The 21,221-nt window shown below is 46.6% G+C and overlaps 1 protein-coding gene across 1 annotated transcript in view; it reads left to right on the forward strand.

Moving 5' to 3' along the window:
• Window positions 1-21,221, forward strand: part of CACNA1I (calcium voltage-gated channel subunit alpha1 I) — a 185,758-nt gene that overhangs the window by 135,872 nt on the left and 28,665 nt on the right. The window contains exon 7 of the mRNA XM_071550077.1: window positions 7,575-7,672. Within this exon, the coding sequence (XP_071406178.1) occupies window positions 7,575-7,672 (98 nt within the window). The remainder of the gene's footprint in view (window positions 1-7,574; window positions 7,673-21,221) is intronic.

Raw genomic sequence — 21,221 nt, forward strand, 5'->3', positions numbered from 1 at the left:
TATAATCTCTCTCGTGGTGAGTTCATTTCCCCTGCTGGTTCACCTTCAAACCAGCACATCTTTTGGCGCCCAACGTGGGGCCACGAGAGAGAAGTCAGAACTACAATTTCATTTTGTGTATTTGGGTACAGAAACTCCCTGACTACCATGTTGCTTGATGTATTCATGTGGATGGTGTATCTGGGCCTGTTCATATTTCGACACATGGGGAACCATGTGCCTGTTTTGATGCTCTCTTTAATACCAGGGAGAAGGATCAAAATTGCTTTATTAATATACTATGTTTATGTTGTCATAACATCAGAAGCAATGAATTTCATTGTGAATGTATATTCAGTCTGGTCTGCCTGTCCTGGTTTGGGTTGTTACCTCTGGGGTCTCATTAAAAATAGCACCCAGACTGTGGGGAAAACAGGCGGAGATGGTTACTTCCACCTTTTCACCTCTGCTACAACAATCATTGAAAATATTGAGCTTCCTTTTGATGTTAGGGACAGCATAATCTTGCTGTTAGTGTTGCTTTGTCTCCTCTGTACTGTATACACCATGTTTAGGGTCAGAACTGGGCTCTCTAAGGAGACTTGCTGGAGGCCTGCCCTGGGAGCGGATGATGTTGAGTGGCACGGGAAGTGGGAAGATATGGGCCAGTATTTGGAGACCTTCTCTCCTCAAATGATCTGGAAATTCACCCCGGAACAACTGCAGGACCCTGCCAAAATGCTAAGCTATGTGAAAGGAAGATGCTCTGGTAGTCCCAGAGATGTGCAGCTCACAGCAACCTGCTGGGCCCTGGCCACTGCCTACCGCACACTGCTTGGTGTGGTACAGCATCATCAGGAGGAGGAGAAAAGGAGCAAATCCACAGGCACCATGTCCACCCAGACCATGACTGAGCCAGAGAGGAAGAGAGGTACATCAACTAGCGCCATGTCCACCCAGACCATGACTGAGCCAGAGAGGAAGAGAGGTACATCAACTAGCGCCATGTCCACCCAGACCATGACTGAGCCAGAGAGGAAGAGAGGTACATCAACTAGCGCCATGTCCACCCAGACCATGACTGAGCCAGAGAGGAAGAGAGATACATCAACTAGCGCCATGTCCACCCAGACCATGACTGAGCCAGAGAGGAAGAGAGATACATCAACTAGCGCCATGTCCACACAAACCATGGAGGAGCCAGAAGGACAACAGAAACCGATAGCAGTTGCCCCTGTCCAGAAAAGAAAATCAAAGACCAAATCAGTTCGTATAGTGCATGACGAGGAAGAGTCAGAACCTTCACCTCAAGCAGAAGAAATGGAGCCAGAAATAATCACCCGGTCCCTATCCCTGGGAGAGCTGCGTGAGCTCCGGAGAGAGTTCACACGACAGGCAAATGAGTCCATCTTGACCTGGCTACTTCGAATCTGGGATGCTGCAGCCAATGATACAATTCTAGATGGGAGTGAGGCAAGGCAGCTGGGATCCCTTTCTCGAGATGTTGTCATTGATCAGGGCATTGGAAAGAGACAGGAAACTCTCAGCCTCTGGCGGCGACTGTTGTCAAGCGTGAGGGAGAGATATCTTTGTAAGGAGGACCTCCACGTACAGCAAGGACAGTGGAACACGATGGAACAAGGTATCCAGTGCTTAAGGGAATTAGCCGTACTGGAGATAATCTTTTCAGAGGATGAGAGATTCCCTAAAAGTCCAGATGGTGTCCAGTGCACATCCCAGATGTGGTTAAAATTTGCACGACTTGGGCCAGAAATGTATTCTCGCTACCTTGCAACATTGCAGTGGAGAGAGGGAGAAGACAAGGTGGGTGCACTGGTCAGCAAACTCAGGATTTATGAAGACACTGTCACTGCTCCATTACGAGCCCACGTCTCAGCTGTGGAAACAAAACTGGCTGAACTGGAAGAGAAGATTAAGGAAGGACTCTTCCATATCTCTCCAGAACAAACGAGAGTCTCTGCCATCAGAAGCAGGCGTCTCCCAGCTAAGGAGAAAGGGTACACTCCACGCGGCAATCTGTGGTTTTACCTCCATGAGCATGGAGAAGATATGAGGAAATGGGATGGGAAACCCACCTCTTCCTTAGGAGCTCGGCTACGTGAATTGCAAAGAGGCACAACTAACACAGGGAATTCTTCAAGGTTGAAGGCTGCTCTGGTCTCTCGTGGGCAAGGCTCCAGACAGTATAGGAATGATGATGTTATGCCCGATCCTCTTGAAGGAACCTCCCGGTCATATTCACAGGGAGAGCGCAGTGAATACCATGACCAGAACTAGGGGGGCCCTGCCTCTAGCCAGGTAGAGGAGAGGGACAATCGGGTTTATTGGACTGTGTGGATTCGGTGGCCTGGCTCATCAGACCCACAGAAATACAAAGCTTTAGTGGACACTGGCGCACAATGCACGTTGATGCCATCAGGATACGTCGGGGCAGAATCCATCTCTATTTCTGGGGTAACAGGGGGATCCCAACAGCTGACTGTACTGGAAGCTGAAGTCAGCTTGACTGGCAAGGAATGGCATAGACACCCCATTGTGACTGGTCCAGAAGCCCCGTGTATCCTTGGCATAGACTACCTGAGGAATGGATATTTCAAAGACCCAAAGGGACTGCGTTGGGCCTTTGGCATAGCTGCTGTGGAGACAGAGGAAATCAGACAGCTGAGCACCTTGCCTGGCCTCTCAGAGGACCCTTCTGCTGTAGGACTGCTGAAAGTTGAAGAACAATTGGTACCGCTGGCCACAGCCACAGTGCACCGTCGGCAATACCGCACTGACCGAGACTCTGTGACCCCCATACACAAGATGATTCGTGAGCTGGAGAGCCAAGGGGTGGTCAGCAAGACTCACTCACCCTTTAATAGCCCCATATGGCCAGTACGAAAGTCCAGTGGAGAGTGGAGGCTGACGGTGGATTACCGTGGTCTCAATGAGGTCACACCCCCCCTGAGTGCCGCTGTGCCGGACATGCTGGAGCTTCAGTATGAGCTGGAGTCCAAGGCAGCCAAGTGGTATGCCACCATCGACATTGCCAATGCCTTTTTCTCCATTCCGTTGGCAGCAGAGTGCAGGCCGCAGTTTGCTTTCACCTGGAAGGGGGTGCAGTACACCTGGAATCGACTGCCCCAGGGGTGGAAACACAGTCCCACCATTTGCCATGGACTGATCCAGACTGCATTGGAAAAGGGTGAGGCTCCAGAACATCTACAGTACATCGATGACATCATTGTATGGGGGAACACAGCAGGGGAGGTTTTTGAGAAAGGAAAGAAGATAATCCAGATTCTCCTAAGAGCTGGTTTTGCCATTAAACGAAGTAAGGTCAAGGGACCTGCTCAGGAAATTCAGTTCCTAGGAGTGAAGTGGCAAGACGGGCGTCGTCAGATTCCAACAGAGGTGATCAACAGAATAGCAGCTATGTCCCCACCGACCAGCAAGAAGGAAACTCAGGCTTTCCTAGGCGCCGTGGGCTTTTGGAGGATGCATATCCCTGAGTACAGTCAGATTGTAAGCCCTCTCTACCTTGTGACACGGAAGAAAAATGATTTCCAGTGGGGCCCTGAACAACAACAAGCCTTTGAGCAGATTAAACAGGAGATTACCCATGCAGTAGCCCTTGGGCCAGTCAGGACAGGACAGGATGTGAAGAATGTGCTCTACACTGCAGCTGGGGAGAATGGCCCATCCTGGAGCCTCTGGCAGAAAGTAGCTGAGGAGACTCGAGGACGACCGCTGGGATTCTGGAGCCGGGGATACAAAGGATCTGAGGCCAGCTACACCCCAACTGAGAAAGAGATCCTGGCAGCTTATGAAGGAGTTCGAGCTGCCTCAGAAGTGATTGGCACTGAGGCACAGCTCATCCTGGCACCCCGACTACCAGTGTTGGGCTGGATGTTCAAAGGAAAAGCTCCTTCTACCCATCACGCCACTGATGCCACATGGAGTAAGTGGATCGCTCTGATCACGCAGCGAACCCGGATAGGGAATCCTAATCGCCCTGGGATTTTGGAAATCATCACCAACTGGCCGGAAGGTGAGAGTTTCGGATTGTCCTCTGAAGAAGAAGAGGAGCAGGTGACACGAGCTGAGGAGGCCCCACCATATAACCAGCTACCAGAAGAGGAGAAGCGATATGCTCTCTTCACAGATGGCTCTTGCCGCGTTGTAGGGACAAGCCGGAAATGGAAAGCAGCTGTATGGAGTCCTACACGTCGAGTTGCAGAAGCGACTGAAGGACAAGGTGGATCAAGTCAGGTCGCAGAGCTGAAAGCTGTTCAGCTGGCTTTGGATATCGCCGAACGAGAGAAGTGGCCAAGACTCTACCTTTACACTGACTCGTGGATGGTGGCCAATGCTCTGTGGGGATGGCTGGAGCGCTGGAGAAAGGCCGGCTGGCAGCGCAAAGGGAAACCCATCTGGGCGGCTGAGATGTGGCAGGACATCGCTGCCCGGGTAGAGAAGCTGAGTGTGAAGGTCCGTCACGTAGATGCTCACGTACCCAAGAGCCGGGCTAATGAGGAGCATCGTAACAACGAGCAGGTGGATCGAGCTGCCAGGATTGAAGTCTCTCAGGTAGATCTGGATTGGCAGCATAAAGGTGAATTGTTTCTAGCCCGATGGGCCCATGATGCCTCTGGTCATCAAGGCAGAGATGCAACATACAGATGGGCTCGTGACCGAGGGGTGGATCTAACCATGGACAGTGTCTCACAGGTTATCCATGACTGTGACACATGTGCCGCCATCAAGCAGGCCAAGCGGGTGAAGCCTCTATGGTATGGTGGACGGTGGTCGAAATACAGGTATGGGGAAGCCTGGCAAGTTGACTACATCACACTTCCCCAAACACGCCAAGGCAAGCGCTACGTGCTGACCATGGTAGAGGCAACCACTGGATGGCTGGAGACATACCCCGTATCTCACGCCACTGCCCGGAATACCATCCTGGGCCTTGAGAAACAAGTCCTGTGGAGACACGGCACCCCAGAGAGAATAGAGTCTGACAACGGCACCCACTTCAAGAACAGCCTCATAGACACCTGGGCCAGAGAGCACGGCATTGAGTGGGTGTATCATATCCCCTACCATGCTCCAGCTGCCGGGAAAGTTGAGCGATGTAATGGACTGCTGAAAACAACCTTGAAGGCATTGGGTGGGGGAACTTTCAAACACTGGGAGCTGCATTTGGCAAAGGCCACCTGGTTGGTCAACACCCGGGGCTCCATCAATCGAGCTGGCCCTGCCCGATCAGAACTCTTGAATACTGTAGATGGAGATAAAGTCCCTGTGGTCCATATGAGAGGTATGTTAGGAAAGACTGTTTGGGTTAGTCCCACCTCAAACAAAGGCAAACCCATCCGAGGGATTGTCTTTGCTCAAGGACCTGGTTGCACTTGGTGGGTAATGCAAAAAGATGGAGAAACACGTTGTGTACCACAAGGGGACCTAATTTTGAGCGAGAAGAGTTTGTAATGTTTCATTGTATATATGTGTATATATATATGTATAGGTAAAAAGGGGATTAATTTGGGAATGACTAGATGGAGTGGAATAAGGGGTGGATAATGTCCTAGTTCAGCTGGAGGGACCAGCTAACCCTGTGTGGTGGTGATCAAACCTGTGTATTCCACCCCCTCTATTCATTCCCCAAGGACAATGGGCCATTAGCAGCAGCTGCCCAGGGAGCCATTATCTCCGTCACACCCAGCCTGAGGGGGGCGGAGCTGCTAATGGGCCATCAACAGCTCAACACCCCCTGGCTCCCAGAGTTATCACCCATTGTGTGAGTCCCCGCCCAGGGGGAGGGACTGAGTGCTCCCTGAGGGTACATAAGTGGTGGGTAAGACCTCGGGACCTGCTCGTCGGATCCAGAGCAGCAGCAGGACCTTGACAGGAGGAGATCACCGCTCTCGCCCAGACCACAGCCCTCGCCTGCACCAACAGGTTTTTCTTTTCCTTTTGCTCTGGACTTGGGGGAGCCACAGGGGTCTCAGCACAAGGGCAAACAAACCCCCTTGGGTTTGTGCCCCAGGACACTGGGTTATACTGCTGGGGTATTGTGAGTTGAAAGCAATTTCCCTTGTGTGTCAGTGTTGTTATAATAATATTATTATTAAATTTTAGCTCTGACTTATAATCTCTCTCGTGGTGAGTTCATTTCCCCTGCTGGTTCACCTTCAAACCAGCACAAGGGTAATCAATAGAATGACCAGTCCATCAGTCCATTTCACTAAATGCCTCTCCCTGATATTTTTTACAGACTGGATGTACCCCATTTCCCTCTCAAAGTCTCACTTTGGCTCTCTCGTTCACTTCTCAGTGGTTTCTGGGCAGACAGACCCAGGTCAACGTTAGGTTGACTTGTGGATCTTTCTGTATAAGTTACAATGATTTTGCTCTGAGAAGGGTGCAGTAACAAAAGGCTGTGTCCCCAGTCTCTCCCTGTCCCTTCAGTCTTGCCAAAATGCCAAGGAAAAGGGGATTTTTGTAGCTTCATTATCTATGTCTGAGAAGAGATTCAGTAGAAGCAGTTCCTGTCCTGACTTTGCTGCTATTTCACCTGCCAGCTCTGTCACCCTCTTGATCCCATTTGCACATCAGAGTCACCCAAGGGAAGCTGGTGGCATCAACCCATGTCCTGGAGGCCTCATGCGCCTATGTTCACAAAAACAAATGAAATGCTTTGAGATCCTCAAGCAGAAATTGCTGGCCAGGGTAAATTGTTAATTGTTAATATAATGGTTTCTCACCATACTTTCAAAGAGGCAGGACATTTGCCCTGCTGGGCTTAAGGGATGCTGGGCCAGGTCACTTGTTGTCACTTGCACCTGCTGCTCTTACAGCAAACCCAATGTGTTAGCCACACCTATTTGCACTTTGAGGTTATTTAGACATCATGTTGTTGTGTAAGGAAAGCTAAGATCCAGCATATATCCTGAAAATAGGCTTTCTCCCTTTTGGTTGGTGTCAAAAGGACTGATTCACAGCTATGGGGAAAGCCTCCCCACCCAGTCAAAGCAGTTACTGCTTTAAGTAAGAGAGTTTGTTTCTATGTGAGATAAAACAGGTTAGCTGAAGCTGGCTCCAGGGACCATATCCTGCAGTGTGAGATGAGTGGGACACAGGGACCATCCCATTGTGCTGCGGGTAACACTCAGCAAAACTGGCTACACAGCCCTCTCCTGCGGGCCTCGTGTGCAAGGGCCACCCCACATGCATGTCCTCACTAGGAGCTCATGCTTCTTGTCAGGGCATCTTCATGCAGCACCTTCCCCTCCTAATGGTCACAGCAAGTATGTGTTATTGCATCTCCTGGCCTGCATCCTGCTCACTGCTCTCGCTGCTCACCGTGTGTTCTGCCAGAGGAGCTGTGGGCTCTGGTCTTGTTCCCAGAGGGCTCATGGAGACTTCACTTTTGCTTCCAAAAACTCAGGCTTCATCCCCATGACTTCCAGAAACTCTTCAGTGAAGAAATGATAAATCTGTGGCTCAAGCCAAAATTCTGGATTCTTTTAAACTTTCTTTTTCTCTCTTTTTCTCTCTCTCTTTCTTTTTCTCTCTCTTCCCTTCTGCAGGATGGTGGAGTATTCCCTGGATCTCCAAAACATTAACTTGTCGGCAATCCGTACTGTCCGTGTCCTGAGACCCCTGAAAGCTATCAACCGTGTGCCTAGTAAGTTGTGCTTCCCTCTCACACCTGCTCAGCTTGGCTTTGGGGGAGTACAGGACAAATAAGACTGTGTGTGATGGTGTTCTCCAGGCAGGGTTCAGGTACAGAGTGGAGGCTTCTGCAGGATGTGTGCAGGGTTTACCCCATCACAAGGCCAAGAGATGTTGTTGGATGGGCAGGTAAACAAGAGACTCCCAGCATATCTGATCATGGGCATTTTATGCACAGCCATTCTGATGGCTCAGGAGCTGAAGCTGAACAACATGCAGTAAAGGAAAGTGTTTTTTTCCCTCTTAACTCAAGGCCATTGCAGGTTTCTGCTTCAAAAAGGGCTGTGTGCAACATCTGGAGAGGGATGAGCTTGGGGAAGCTGAAAGAATTAGTTTGCTCAGGCCTTCACATGGTTTTCCAGATCCTCTCCTGTGGAAAATTTTCATGCCGTTACAGCTTAGGGTCATGCAATAGTGACTGTTTTTTCTTTCTTCCTCACTTCGTGATTTGCACTTGCTCTTTTGTGCAGCTATCCCTCCTGTGAGCTGTTGTGTGTATGAGCCAGGCTGAGCACCCCTGGGAATGAGGCTGCCACGGCTGCGCCTGAGCCTGGATGTGTCAGCAGCCAAGTTGTTGCTCACTAGCACAACTCTGGTCTGAGGCACAGCCCCCAGCTCAGGTCTGCATGTAAACCAGAGGTGCTGCAGCCCTGGGATATGAGCTGCAGCCATCGGGCATGTGCTATGCACATGTACTGCCCCCACAGTGGAGGTGGTCCCTGCATAATCCTCACATTTTTCCTTCCTAGAGGATGGGGACAAGACTATCCTCCTCACCATATAATATTTTGAAGGTTTTGGTGATGCTGAACTTCTTCCCTCACCTTCCCTTCCTATGCCTCTCCTTGTTTGTTTGGGGTTTTTTTCCTCCTTCTCATCACTGTTGTTGCCCTGAAGCAAATAACAAGCATGGTTATTGTTACTGAACTGCAGGAAACATTAATGGGGGTGCCTCAGGTTTTGCAGTGGTTGTATCCAGCTGTATGGAAGTGAACCGGTGGACAGGTTGCATGCCATTGGGATTAGGGTGTTGCAAGAGCACTGAACTCAGCCTTCTGTGTCACTCTGATGTTTCTGGCTGTTCCCTGTGGAAAGGCAGTGGTTCCTGTGTGCTGCCCTGTGAGACTTCAGGCATTTCTTCTGTAAGTTTTCCACTCTTACAGAATGGTAGGAAGTTTCTTTGCTCTTCCCCATAGTCTCCTTGATTAGGTTGTCTGCAGTGGCTAAGACCTTGCCAGAGCTCTCCTAATCCTTCTCTCAAGTTCAGATGCTCCTTTTTCTCTTCCAGTTCTGATGAGGCTTGCTCAGTTGACCCAGTCTGCACCATATGTTTTCCCTTGTGCTAAAGTCACTTTCGTGATGACACCTATTTCCTGAACATGTTGTGGAGGTGAATTTCAGGATCTCTGGGTCCATGCAAAGTCCCCATAGAAGGGGGTCTTCCTCTTCCTAGATGTACTTTTATGTTTGAGCAATGATCATGGACAGAGGGTGCCAAAAGGTGTGATGGAGAAACTGAGGCACAGTCTTTTGTGCCAACATGGCAGGAAGGTGCCAGGCAGAAGAGTAGCTGGCTGGGGCACTGCGAGCACACCTAGGAATGTAAGAGGTTTATCACAGAGTGATAAAAATGGGAGTCAAGACAAGCTCTTGGCTATTCATTGTCAGCAAAACAACTCCCTCTTTCTGTCTCCATCTCTCTGGCCCTTCTCCAGAAAGCAGAGGGCCAGGAGCCAGTCTCAGTCCTGGAGGTAGGTAGGGGTCAGGGGCACACTTTCCCTGAGGGGGTGGGCCAGAGGTTGTGCATGGCAGGCTAGCCCCTTCCTGGAAGTGTATGGCCAGCCATGGGAGAGCAGCACCATCATCACGTTATGCAGTTTCCCTGTCTCTCTGCTCCATCAGGAGTCCCACAAGTTTGTGCTCAGAGACTACTTTGAGACTGATCTCTGTTACAGGGTAGACTTAACCTTGGTGGTGAGTAAAAACATCTTGAATGACATGCAATTAACTCCTACAGGTGTCTGCCATTTTAATTGATGGACAGTGGTGGTCAGGAGCAAACCCTGACTGACAGAAAGTCGAGGCCTTCTTTTATTCCTATTTATCTCCTGGACCAGCCAGGGCTGCCCCAGGATGGAGTGGTGTGAGCCACATCAGAACTGACCCACCAGATACCTGCTCCTTCCATGCAGAGGCACCAGAGGTGTTTTCCATCATCTCTCTTGACCTTTGCAGTGCACAGGACAATGAATTTCCACTGGCTGTCCCTGCCATGACACTACCTGTCTGCTCCTTTTATCAGTATAAGAATTTACCGGTATGAAATTGGTGGTATTTTAATTTCCCATCTGTAGTTAAACCTTTATGTATTTTTCTTGCTTCATAAATATGTGGTTGTATTCAGAGAATGTTTTGGAAGATAGACATCCTGTCATTAATTAAAATAAAAAAAAGGAAACTGGATTCTCTGTGAGAGGAAGCATTGACTGGAGGGCTGAAAACTGACAAAGAGGCTGTAAACAAAGGTTGCTGATAAATGGAGCTGTGTTAGAAGAAGGTGCCTAGTGAGGTACAGCAAACATAATTAATGGGACCTTTGGCTGCAAATCTTTTTTTAATGTCTTTAAGTTCTTCATTACTGTTCTGAAGCAAGAGGAAAGTCTATTAGTGAGATGCACTGATGATACCAAGCTGGAGGTGTTACAGATGCTAACAAAGAAAGTGGTAAATAAGACAACAGGAAGTAGGGGGAGATTGAGGTCATGGTTCTGAGTGTGAGATATCTGGGGAGAGGAGTTAATCCCAAGGGCAAGCATTTGGCTGTGTTCAAAAGGCTGCAATGGGTCAGTGTGGCCCAGTGTTCACCAGTGGGTGTTTCAAAGGCTTTTCCACGTGGGCAACCAGGTAGGGACTGATTTTCACAGAGGAGTCTGACTGTGTGGACTGAATAATGGCAGATTATTATTGGGAGGATGGACAAAGTGATTAGGGACCTGACTGATTACAGTATGAGTGGAAGAGTGCACAAGTGGTCTGTCAGGGTAGATCATTTAGCACCCAAAGAAGAGGCCCACTCTACTAATCAGCCAGTGTTAGAAAAGGCAACATACTGAAGTGAGATATTTCTGGAGAAGTTTGGAAGAAATTTCATACTACATGACAGAAAAGAAAAAAAAAACCAAAAAGCAATACCAGAAAATTAGGAGAGGAAATTCAGAAGGAATTTCTAAGGAAACAGTAGCAACATGGTAGAGGGAAAAGTGTCACCTGTTAAGTAAGTTAAATAAACTTATTTTATATTCTTGGCAGGTGGGCAAAGCTGAAGTTTAAATGCCCAAATTGGATATGTCTAAATTCTGCTTACTCAGGGTAATTCTTAACATGTTGAAAGCCCTTCCTTACAGTGAGAGTTCTGAGGCTTTGAAACAATATCCCAGAAGGAGATGACAAATGCTATTTGTGTGTGCTGTACTCATTATCTATGGTGTAAAGAATGCATAGGCTCTCTGAATCAAAGCACTAGAAGAAAAGGATAACCAGAAGGTGGTAAATGTTCATTAAGAATGACATTCTCCACCCAGTTCATAATTAGGCTGTAAAACTCACTCCCTTTGGAAGTCCTTCCAGTTTCAAATCAACCAAAAGACACTGAGCAAATAAAAGAAGTAAAATGGGATTTTGCTGGGGAAGACCCATCCTTGAAACTGTCCAAGGCCAGGCTGGATGGGGTTTTGAGGAACTAGTCTAGTGGAAGTTGCTCTTTTCCATGGCAGGGGATGATCTTTAAGGTCCTTTCCAACCCAAACCTTTCTATGATTCTATGAGAGCTCACATGAAGAGATTTCTAGATTTCACCTCATTACTTCAGGGTTAAAGCTGATCTTTAGCTACTGGTTATCAGCAACTAATTGCATTTCTTGCAATTCTCAGCAGGATGTGCTGCTGATCATTTCATATTTCCCTTCTGGATGAAGAAGCCTGGGGTTCTCCTGCACCTGATCATGCCATCTGCATTCTCATGTCATGTTTGCAGTATACTAAGTGTGAGGCACCCTAGTTTTCTGATATGTATTGCACCATCATTAACATTCTGTCTTATCTCTTGCATTCTTGATTACAACCCCAGGAACTTTGCCTTTTGGGTTTTTGGTTTTTTTGGGTTTTTTTGAAGATGCGGGAGAAAGAAATCAGAGATAGTTCTGGTCCTATTACCATGTCATTCAACTCCATGGCAGTGAGTTGGTGTGACAAGCCCCACAAGTTACTGAAGAAGTGCAAAGAGGTTAAAAACACTCTCCAGGTCTTGTCACGGGTAGTTTCTTTCTACTCTGGACGTGTCTATGTCCTGGTCTTGGGGTGAAAATCCACATCCATTAGTCATTATTATCATTTTGTGATTGTGTGCCATGTTGCTAGGCAAAACATTGCTCTTTGCACTAGTTCTTTTGATGCTTCTTCTCATGGCCAGGTAGAAGATCTGGAGGGGAGGCTGGTTTTGCTTTATTTCTGCCTGCTTTTGAGCAGGGAGTCTGTAGTCACTTATGATAATTTGAATTTCTTGTGCTTCTGTTATTTTTTTTTACATTAGAGCAGAAAATGTTTTTTCAGTTTACTCTTTTTTTGTTGCATTGACCTTATGCAAAGAAGAGCTCTCACACTGTGTTTGATGTCTTCCAGTTTCCACTTAAAATTTAGTAACTGACTCCTCATTTGGAAGCAGATTACTTGAGCTGAGCATGCTGTACAGAAGTGAAGGAGTATGTTGTAGTGTTGCATAGCAACTTTATTGAGTAGAAAGGATATATACATGTGCTAATAGTGTGTAAGCGCAGTAATACTTGTGTGGAGTTATAAGCATTAGAAATATAATATTATATTCTTATTACTAGCTGTGCAGGAAATAGAATTTCAGATTTGTGGGATGTTCTGCTTTTTCTAAATGTGGTTTAGTTTTAGTCACAACAAAAACAATATTTTCCCATCCATTTTATTATGGCCTTATGCTGTCTAGTTTTAGGTGGCTTGTTTGGTTTTCTGATTATTTTTTTCCTATACTTGGTCTTGAAAAACAAGTTTAAAAATAAAAAATCCTCAATCATACCATTCTAGTATAAAAATGCTTTTCTCTCCTCTTGTCCTCCTTTTCATTTTGCTAACTGTTTTAATTACTATTGCATCATTTTTATTTCAATGAAATAGCATTTTTTCTGGTAAAAGTGCTGTGTAGGAAAAACTTGGTCTAGTTCCATTTTTCTTTATTAATGATTGTAATTATAGTAGCACCATGAGTCCAAATAGACTGCAGTATTCTACTTTTCTTCTACAGATCTCAAAGACATAAACCAAGAATTTTTATTTTAGTATTTCTCATGTTTCACACCAGGTGAATGAGACTCGGCAATTGTCATTAGCAGACTCAGGAATCCAACTGACATATCTTAATTCTTAGCTCTGCGTTCATCTTGCTAGACCAAACCACTAATATAAAATTAGTCTAAAGCAGATGAACCCTGAAATCGGAAGAGCAGATGTTTTGCATTTATATGCCTGCCTTAAATCTGTATTCCACACCAAGCTACCTGTGCTTGGTGTTGTAACAGTGCATAAGAGAGCAATCTTGCTATGAACCTTGCACTTGTCATGGGGGAAAAGTGATGACATCTACTTCTAAATGTGTTTAAGAGCTAATTTCACTGATGAGTGTATGTGAAATTAGCTTCTGACTGAGATGTATTGGGCTGTAAAACAGTCTCCTTTACAGCTAGATTGGACAAAAAACAAGTGCATATGACAGGCACAGTCCTGCCCTAGCAGTTGGAAATGTAAAGAGATTATGAGATTCCTCTTCTAAGTCCCTCCTCCTCAGAGTCTTTGCTTTAGATGCTTTCATCTTTTTGCAAGAGGACTGTCACTTCCTTGTTTGTTTCCAATGCTGATCCCCTTTCAAAAATGTCCTCTTCTATTTGACTCTTTCGAAAGTACATTTCCCCCCTTTTGGCTCTATTTGTGTAGCAATAACTGAAACTAGAATACTGTTGTATTTTCCAAATATTTAGACTTACCCCATTCACAGTTCTTTTTAGAAGCTGCTCTGTAAATATTTATTATCACATCTCAGTGGCAAGCAAACCACACTTACAGCGATGTGCAAATGTGTTTACACACAGATTTATCCACAGGCAGCCAAGGTCCTGAGCAGGTTAGTACAGGTACAGAAGTGATGTTCTCTCACAGCACCCATACACAAAAGTCAAGAGGTCACAAAGCACTTTCCATTCCCTGCTCAGGCTGTGTGACACCAATGCATAGAAAGACGAAGCCGCCAGCTTTTTGCAGGCTCTGTCTCAGACAGGTGGGCAGTGAAAGGGTGGAGAAAAGTCAACAGGGAATGGACTTGACTGATGGGGTGAAGTTCAGTCTGTGTCCTCCCTTCCCAACCCAATCTCCTAGCCAAATGGAGCAAAGCACTGAGTAGAGAACTATGATTTATGTCGGGTGCAGGCCATGAAAGGATGTTTTTCCTCCAAGAAGGGGAGAGATCAGAGATGGAAATGTATTCAGAACTGCAGTATTCTGTATGTGCAACTCTCTATGAAGTCAGTCAAGCTCTAAATCAGGATAGCCAGGATACAGGTAGCAGTGCAAAGGTGAGCAGAGCAGAATGGCCATCAGTAGAGATGAGAGCAGAGAAAGGAGCGGGGTTGGAAAGGGGAGTGCACAGGAGGCAAGCAGTGGGGTTCTCCAGGCACAGCATTATCCTCTCTGTGTAGGATAATGCTGAGACAGTGATGGGGGTGGGAGGGGAAGGAGAGGAAATCAAAACTGAAACAAAGTCAAGGACTAGTATAAAGAAAATCTATTGACTCTCAGATAAATATATTGGATGGGTTTGCAAATCAGTGCTTCTCTGGAGCTTTTTAAAATTGGTCTGTCACAGGCCCACATCTTCTAGTGCTGGAGGAAGTATTCATAGAATCACAGAATGGTTTGGGTTAGAAGGGACCTTAAAGATCATTAAGTTCCAATCCCACTGCTATGGGCATGAATACTTGCATTAGACCAGGTTACTCAAAGTTCCATCCAGCCTGGCCTTGAACACTTCCAGGGATGGGGTATCCACAACTTCTTTGGATGTTTCAGTGCTTCACAACTCTCACAGTAAAAGAATTTTTTCCTGTATCTGATTTAATTGTTCAGTCACTGAACACAGGCTGCAATTTTATTTACTTATTGTCTGATCTCAGCGCAGTTTTTCATGGGGATTCCAAGTGTGCAATATATTGCTAGGTGATAATGGGAGAAAGCAATCTTTCCCTCTCTGAATCAGTTCACTTGATTTCACTATTATTAGCAATTCAAAAGTCACAAATTGTGTGCTTGTAGGTTGTCTGACAGGTTTAAAACCATGAGATTTGGAAAAGGAAGAGGAAAACCAACCACAGTTTATTTTTCCCATTGCTTTCAGACCCTTAGACATGTGACTCAGATCTTTTAGTCCTCTTTTTTTCCTCCCATAGTGGTTGGGTACAGAAACTTCTTTTTTTTTTTGCTGTAATCTGGGATTGTCAAATCATAACAAGATTTCACACCTGGAGGTTTCTGCCGTGCATCCCAAGGCTTATGATAGAAATCACAACAGTCAGTAATAGCATCTTGGTGTTTGTGTTATTGGAAGTAAAGCAAGCCTGGAAAAAAACCAAAACAAAGCAGAGTCATAAAAAGACCTTTGCTGGAACCTTTATTTCTTCCTTCTCCTGTAGGAGAAGGTGCACAGCCAGAATTTTAAAAAATGCTCAGGGCCAAACAGCTCCCATTGTGGCAATTCTGCTGCCTGTTCAAACAAGCTCAGTCTCCAGTGTACACAGCACTCACGAAAACCCAGCCATGTATTTTGCCGCCTAAATGGGAGCTGAGCTGTTTTGCAAAGTTTGTCCCATAGGACCTATCAAGCAATGGATACCATGGAAATGTGAGCAATAATGACTGTGTATTATGAGGTGAAAGATAATGTCATATTACACTAATGCAAATTACACTTTGTGGGAAGGGCAATTTGCAACATAACCTTAAATTTCTCTATCTTTGTGTATTTTGGACCTGATTCTCTTGTTCACACTCATTTCACCTAATGTCATGTCACTGCCTGCAGTAGAAAGAAACATGATTCATGCCAGTGACAGCAAGAGGAAATTAGCTCCCTTAAATCTTAACCAGAAGTTGCATTAACACTGTTTTACATAATATTTTGCATTATTCTGTCCCACTTACACAGCACTAGAGATGTGTAAAGAACTTGAGGATATTTATAGAGTGGAGTGACACTGGAGTCACCTTGCCTGGTGTTGGGTGACCCCAGCAATTCTGAAAGAAAAGCTGGCACTGTATGATTTTGATGGACTCTTTACTGAAAGTGAATGCAGTCGTCATTTGCAGTGATAAATGGGGGAAAAAATTGAGATGATCAGTGAATGAACTACTGTAGCAGGTGGTAGTAGGTGTTGCTTATTAGATGTTCAGTATTACAAAGAAGAACAGAACGACAGCAATCCCCCAGAGAGACACCGCTCTAAGAATTAATCTGACACCTGTCATCACTCTGCAAGACAAGGTTTCTTAACAGTCCAAAGCTTGCAAGGTGATAATGGAAAGAGAGTGAAGAAAGGGCTGCTGACTGAGACCTTTGCTTGCATTTGTTTCTGCTCATGTCTTGGATTATGTGGCTACCAACCATGCTATGGTGGCACATACTGCATGTGAATGTTTGTGGTGGAGTTGCTTTCTGTTATTATCCATGACATCTCAGCTGGGCTCCCAGCATCCATAACAACATGCAGCCTGCTGCAGAACTTGAGTGTCTCCTTTTTGGAAGACAAAAGAACATGGACTGGAGCCACTCTTTTTCCAGAGATGTCAGCATTTAGGTTAGGTGTCAAGGTAAATGAGCTGGATTTTGCTGTCTTTCTCAAGGCCACTGTAACCCTGGGGTCAGGTCTGCAATTAGGAGGCTTCACTTCTGAGTTTCCTTCTTCACAGCACGTGGCAGCTCCACCTGAGCCCTCTTTGGCAGTCTGTGGCTATTCAGTGCCTGTGTGTTTATTTGCTCATCTTCCTCCAGCCCCTAGAAACAGAGCTTATGTCTGGTTTCATTTGCACTCTTCATGGCAGTTATTTTAGCTGCATATCTGCTGGGAGGTGTTCTAAGTGGTTTAGTTTTTCTCCCCTCTTACTTTTCTTTTGAATGTTCATGTTGACCTGATCCATGTCTCGCTCTGTGACTGAAAAGAGGTGAGGTCTGTGTTAGTGCCTGGATAAGCAAGTTTCTATGGCCTTGGAGAAAGCTTAAGAGAGTTCTTTCTCTTTTTTAAGTACTCTGAAAGCTCTGTTGTCCCAGCAGGGTGAAGCTCTGGCCAACAGTGTTTTTCTGGAGTTTTAGTTTCTTTTTTGGTTATCTCAGGCTTAAGCTGAAGAGTACTTTGAAGGTAAGGACGGAGGACATTTAATGCTTAACTTGATTCAGTGTTCTAAGGAAAGTCACTGTACCAAGACGAGGCTTGATGTGTCCATGCTACTGAGAAAATCAACAACAGCCCTTTCTACTGGCTGAAGCTTTAGAAGTGCTGGAAATGTCATATTTTGATCTTTTCTGTGGTCACACTGAGGAGTGACAAAGATTTAGATAATCTGAGGTTATGTCATGAACTGGCTGTACAGGTTGAGGTGTCTGAGCCAGTCAGAGGTGCTAGAAGGCTTAGCTTGTCAGTAAGACAAAAGTGGTGAACTGGTGTCAGGAACCTGACAGAGCTCCTGAGCTATGGCTCATGCTGACCATCTGCAAGTGCAAAGTCCCCATTTCTAAATGTATCTTTACAAGGATATATGGCAAGGGAGACAGCAAGCACTAGCAACCTGACAAACAGCTCATTGGGAAGACTCTGTTTGCTCCTGAATGAGACCAGTGTGTCTGGGACAGTTTTTCCTCAGCAGCAGAACTGGCTTAAGGTCTCTCACTACCTCATACCATGAACTGGACCTGTCTTTCCAGAGTTCATGTAATTTGGGTCTGGCCATCCATCTGAGCATGATCTCTTGCCTTGGTGCAAAGCAGATGGTGATGGCATGCAATGTGAGTGAGGTTGGCTTTGCAGCTTGAGGACAAGGCATCTGGAGCTGCTCGCCAGCTGTTCCAGCTGAGCTCCTTTTGCTTACACTTGTTTGCAGTTCCTCCTCAGTTAGGAGGAATACAGCAAAGGGAAAAGACCTGTGTGGTGAGGAAAGCTGTGAGTTAGAGTATTGGTGAGCTTGGCAGTGTGTCTACTGTTGAACACACAGCTGATTGGTGCTTCTTAGCAATGGCCTGGCTCCACGTTTCAGCTGATGTTCAGGAATGTAATGTGTGAAATGACAGCTAAACCTCAGATCAGCAAGAGATCAGTGAGAAGGGCCAGAATTTGGAGCACCAGCTTGCAGTGTGCACAAAAAATGCAATTATTTTAACTACAGGGGTTGGCTGGATAAAAAGCAACACAAAAAACAAACCACAAAACCCCACAAACAAACAAAAAACCCACCTGCATCTCTTTCTATGTACGTTCTGCAGAATTTATCTACAGGAATGGTTCCTCAGTTATGAAAATTTCCATAAAGGAGCTTGCACAGGAAAATCCTGCCAACCACATGCTAGCTGGGTGGACTGCCATGTGTCCTGGGGCAGGGGAGGAAGGAAAAAAGGCACGCTTGGACAAGCAGCCTGGCTGAGGAATATGATGACACTTCAGTCTCTGCATTCTGCAAAATGTCCTGCCAGCTGACAAGGGATGAGGGGAAGGAGATTGGCTTTTGTTTCCGTTAAAATGACAATTGATGACTTGGTCCATGATGGGATGGGTGCTGAGAATTATGTTCTCCCCCATCTGGTTTACTCTAAGCAGGGGAATGGTTGCCTCAAACAGCTATCTCCTTTTGAGTTTGCACGCATTAGCTTTGTCCCTCACCGTGTAGCTGGGAAAGATTTGAGGGCCTGAGAAGGGAGATATAAGAAACCAGAAAAAAACCAGGGTTTCTCCCCTCCTCCTGAACCAGTCCCCGGTTCAGATCACAGGGTGATTAGCGCTAAGGAGTGAATCAGCTTAGCTGTCGGTCCTCATTCTTGGAGAGAGGCAGGCGAAAAGAAGGCGAAGTGACAAAGCGATGGGGAGCAGTGGCGGCGGGGACGCGCCTCGGGGCACACCTGCCCTGCACAGCTGGCTGCGGCTCCCGAAGCATCCTCCCCAGCCCTGCCCCGGCCCCGCCGCCGCCGCCGCGCTCTCCCCGCGGCGGGAACGTGCCAGACGAGCCTGCTTGGCTGTGGTGGCCAGGTTAATCAGGTTTGATGGCAAGTGTCTGGAGGGAGCGAGGGTCACTGTAGAGTCTGCAGTTTGTCAGGAAGGGTCTCTGGATGCTGCCGAGGTGAGGCAGACGATTTCCTTTTCCCAAACCCAGGAGGTAGCACAGAGACCCCACTCAACCCTGTGCTTCCTGCTGATAGCTCACTTCCTGGCACTCCTCTAACCCTCGCATCATTTCTCATCCCTGTGACGACATACTTTTGCCCATCTACTGCTGTGTTTGAGTGGTGGCTTTGCTCCCGTAGAATATCCTACCAAGAGTACCCCTGCCAGCGAGGTACCATCGAGCACCCTTCTCTGCCCCTCGCCCAAGAGCGTGGGTAAGCAGCAGGGAAGCATTATGTGAGCAGTTTTGTGAGGATCCTTCCTTGGATGCCCGCAGCTGAGGCCATTTAATTTCTTCCTTTCCCCGGTCTCCTTGTGAGGATGAGTGGAGAAGAGAAAAGACCTTTCAGAGCCCACACCTGGCACTCATGAATATTTAATGTTTCTAGCTTTTCTCTCCCTTGAAGAGCAAAACCTTTTCACATTTGATGCCCTGGAAGGCTGTTTGGTTGCTGAATGTTACTTCACCAATGATCTCCCTCCCTGCTTTTCCTTCAGACCACCCAGCCCTTTTTCCTTTTCCTTCTCAAGCAATGTCTCATTTTTTTCAAAGGATGCTTCAGTAAAGGTCACTGTCCCTTTCATATCCCCTCCTTGCTGTGAGTCAGCGTGGCTTCTGCTCTGCCAGTGGTAAAGGACAAATGGGGATGTGGGGAAAGGGCACTGGGAAGGGAGGCCAGGAAACATTTGCACATAAGCTGAGGGAGCAGCACAGAGGCAGAGAGGAGTTGTAGACACAACAAGAAAAAAGTAAAGTGGCAGAGGCAGCAGAAGGTAGGAAGGAGGCAGCAGCAGGATTTTGCCAAAGAACTGGTTTTCCAGCACCTTCCAGAATTTGTCATGCAAGATGCCCTGGTGTTGCTGTAAGTGGCAGCTTGTCCAGAAAAGGCTTTTTGTCTCCCTTTGGAAAAGGGAGGCATCCCAGTTCCCCAAAACAGAATTGTCCCACAGATGCACTGACAAATATGCCTTCTGCCCATTTCATTGCCCAGAAGTTGCTTTAAAGATCTTGTCATTTTGGCAATGAAGCTCTACAGTAAACCGTCCCCTGCTATCCTTATGCTTTTCAGCCTTTCTCTCTCTTTAACTCGCACCCTGTAAGTACTTGACGAACCAGGGACTGTTTGCAAACTGCTTCCAATCAGGCTGGGTAGACCCTGAGGTACACTTCTCTGTAAGTCCTGCCTGAGTGGGGCTCATTCCCTCCTGCCCATGTTAGTGTTCAGACACCTGGCAGTGAAAGACCTTCCTTGGAAACCTGCCACTGATGCGTTAGCTTGGCTGCCAGGCCAGCCTGTTCCTCCTGGGGGATGGGGGACTGCAAAGAATCAGCCACAGACAGACTGGGCTGCTGATCAGGAGGGAATAGGGAGGCCGAAAAACCTTCCTCCCAGAGTTCCCATAGTGTCACAGACACACACCGCCAAAATGCCATAGTAGAGGATGGGGCTCAGGGACTCCAGCCTGAGTATTGCAGGCAGCAGGGGAGGCTAACAAGGAAGGAAACAAAGATACTGAGCCTGTGTTTACACCGTGCCTTTCATCTATACGGAAGTAACAGCTGAAGTACCGACACTAACTGTGTCAACTTGGCAAAGAAGATCCATCTGATGGACCAAACTGATGTCTCTGGTGAGAAACTAGTTTCCAGAGCAATTGCTTTGTAGTTTAGGGAAGGAAGGAAAAGAGGCTTTGCACAAAGTAAAGTACTGGATTTGTTTTAGAGATAGTTGGCCCATAGAACAATTGAGATTTATGTTTGTATGGGTGTAGCTTCAGCATTACTGCTTTTGGAAGAGTCAGTCATATCTACAGTCAGCATCAATGGGAAGAGGAAGATGAATCTGTTTAACAGTGACATTAAAAAATAGAAATTTGGTTTCATTTAGATTTAGAAATGGAACCAGTCAATGCTGAAGTTCTTTGTGATATAGAAAAGATGCCAAGTGGTGGGGCCACCTGCCAGTTCTTGGGTCATGGCCTTGTGTACCCAAAGGGCCTAGCATAAGGGCA

The sequence above is a fragment of the Pithys albifrons genome, chromosome 3 (assembly GCF_047495875.1).
Source record: "Pithys albifrons albifrons isolate INPA30051 chromosome 3, PitAlb_v1, whole genome shotgun sequence".
Classification (NCBI taxonomy): Eukaryota; Metazoa; Chordata; class Aves; order Passeriformes; family Thamnophilidae; genus Pithys; species Pithys albifrons.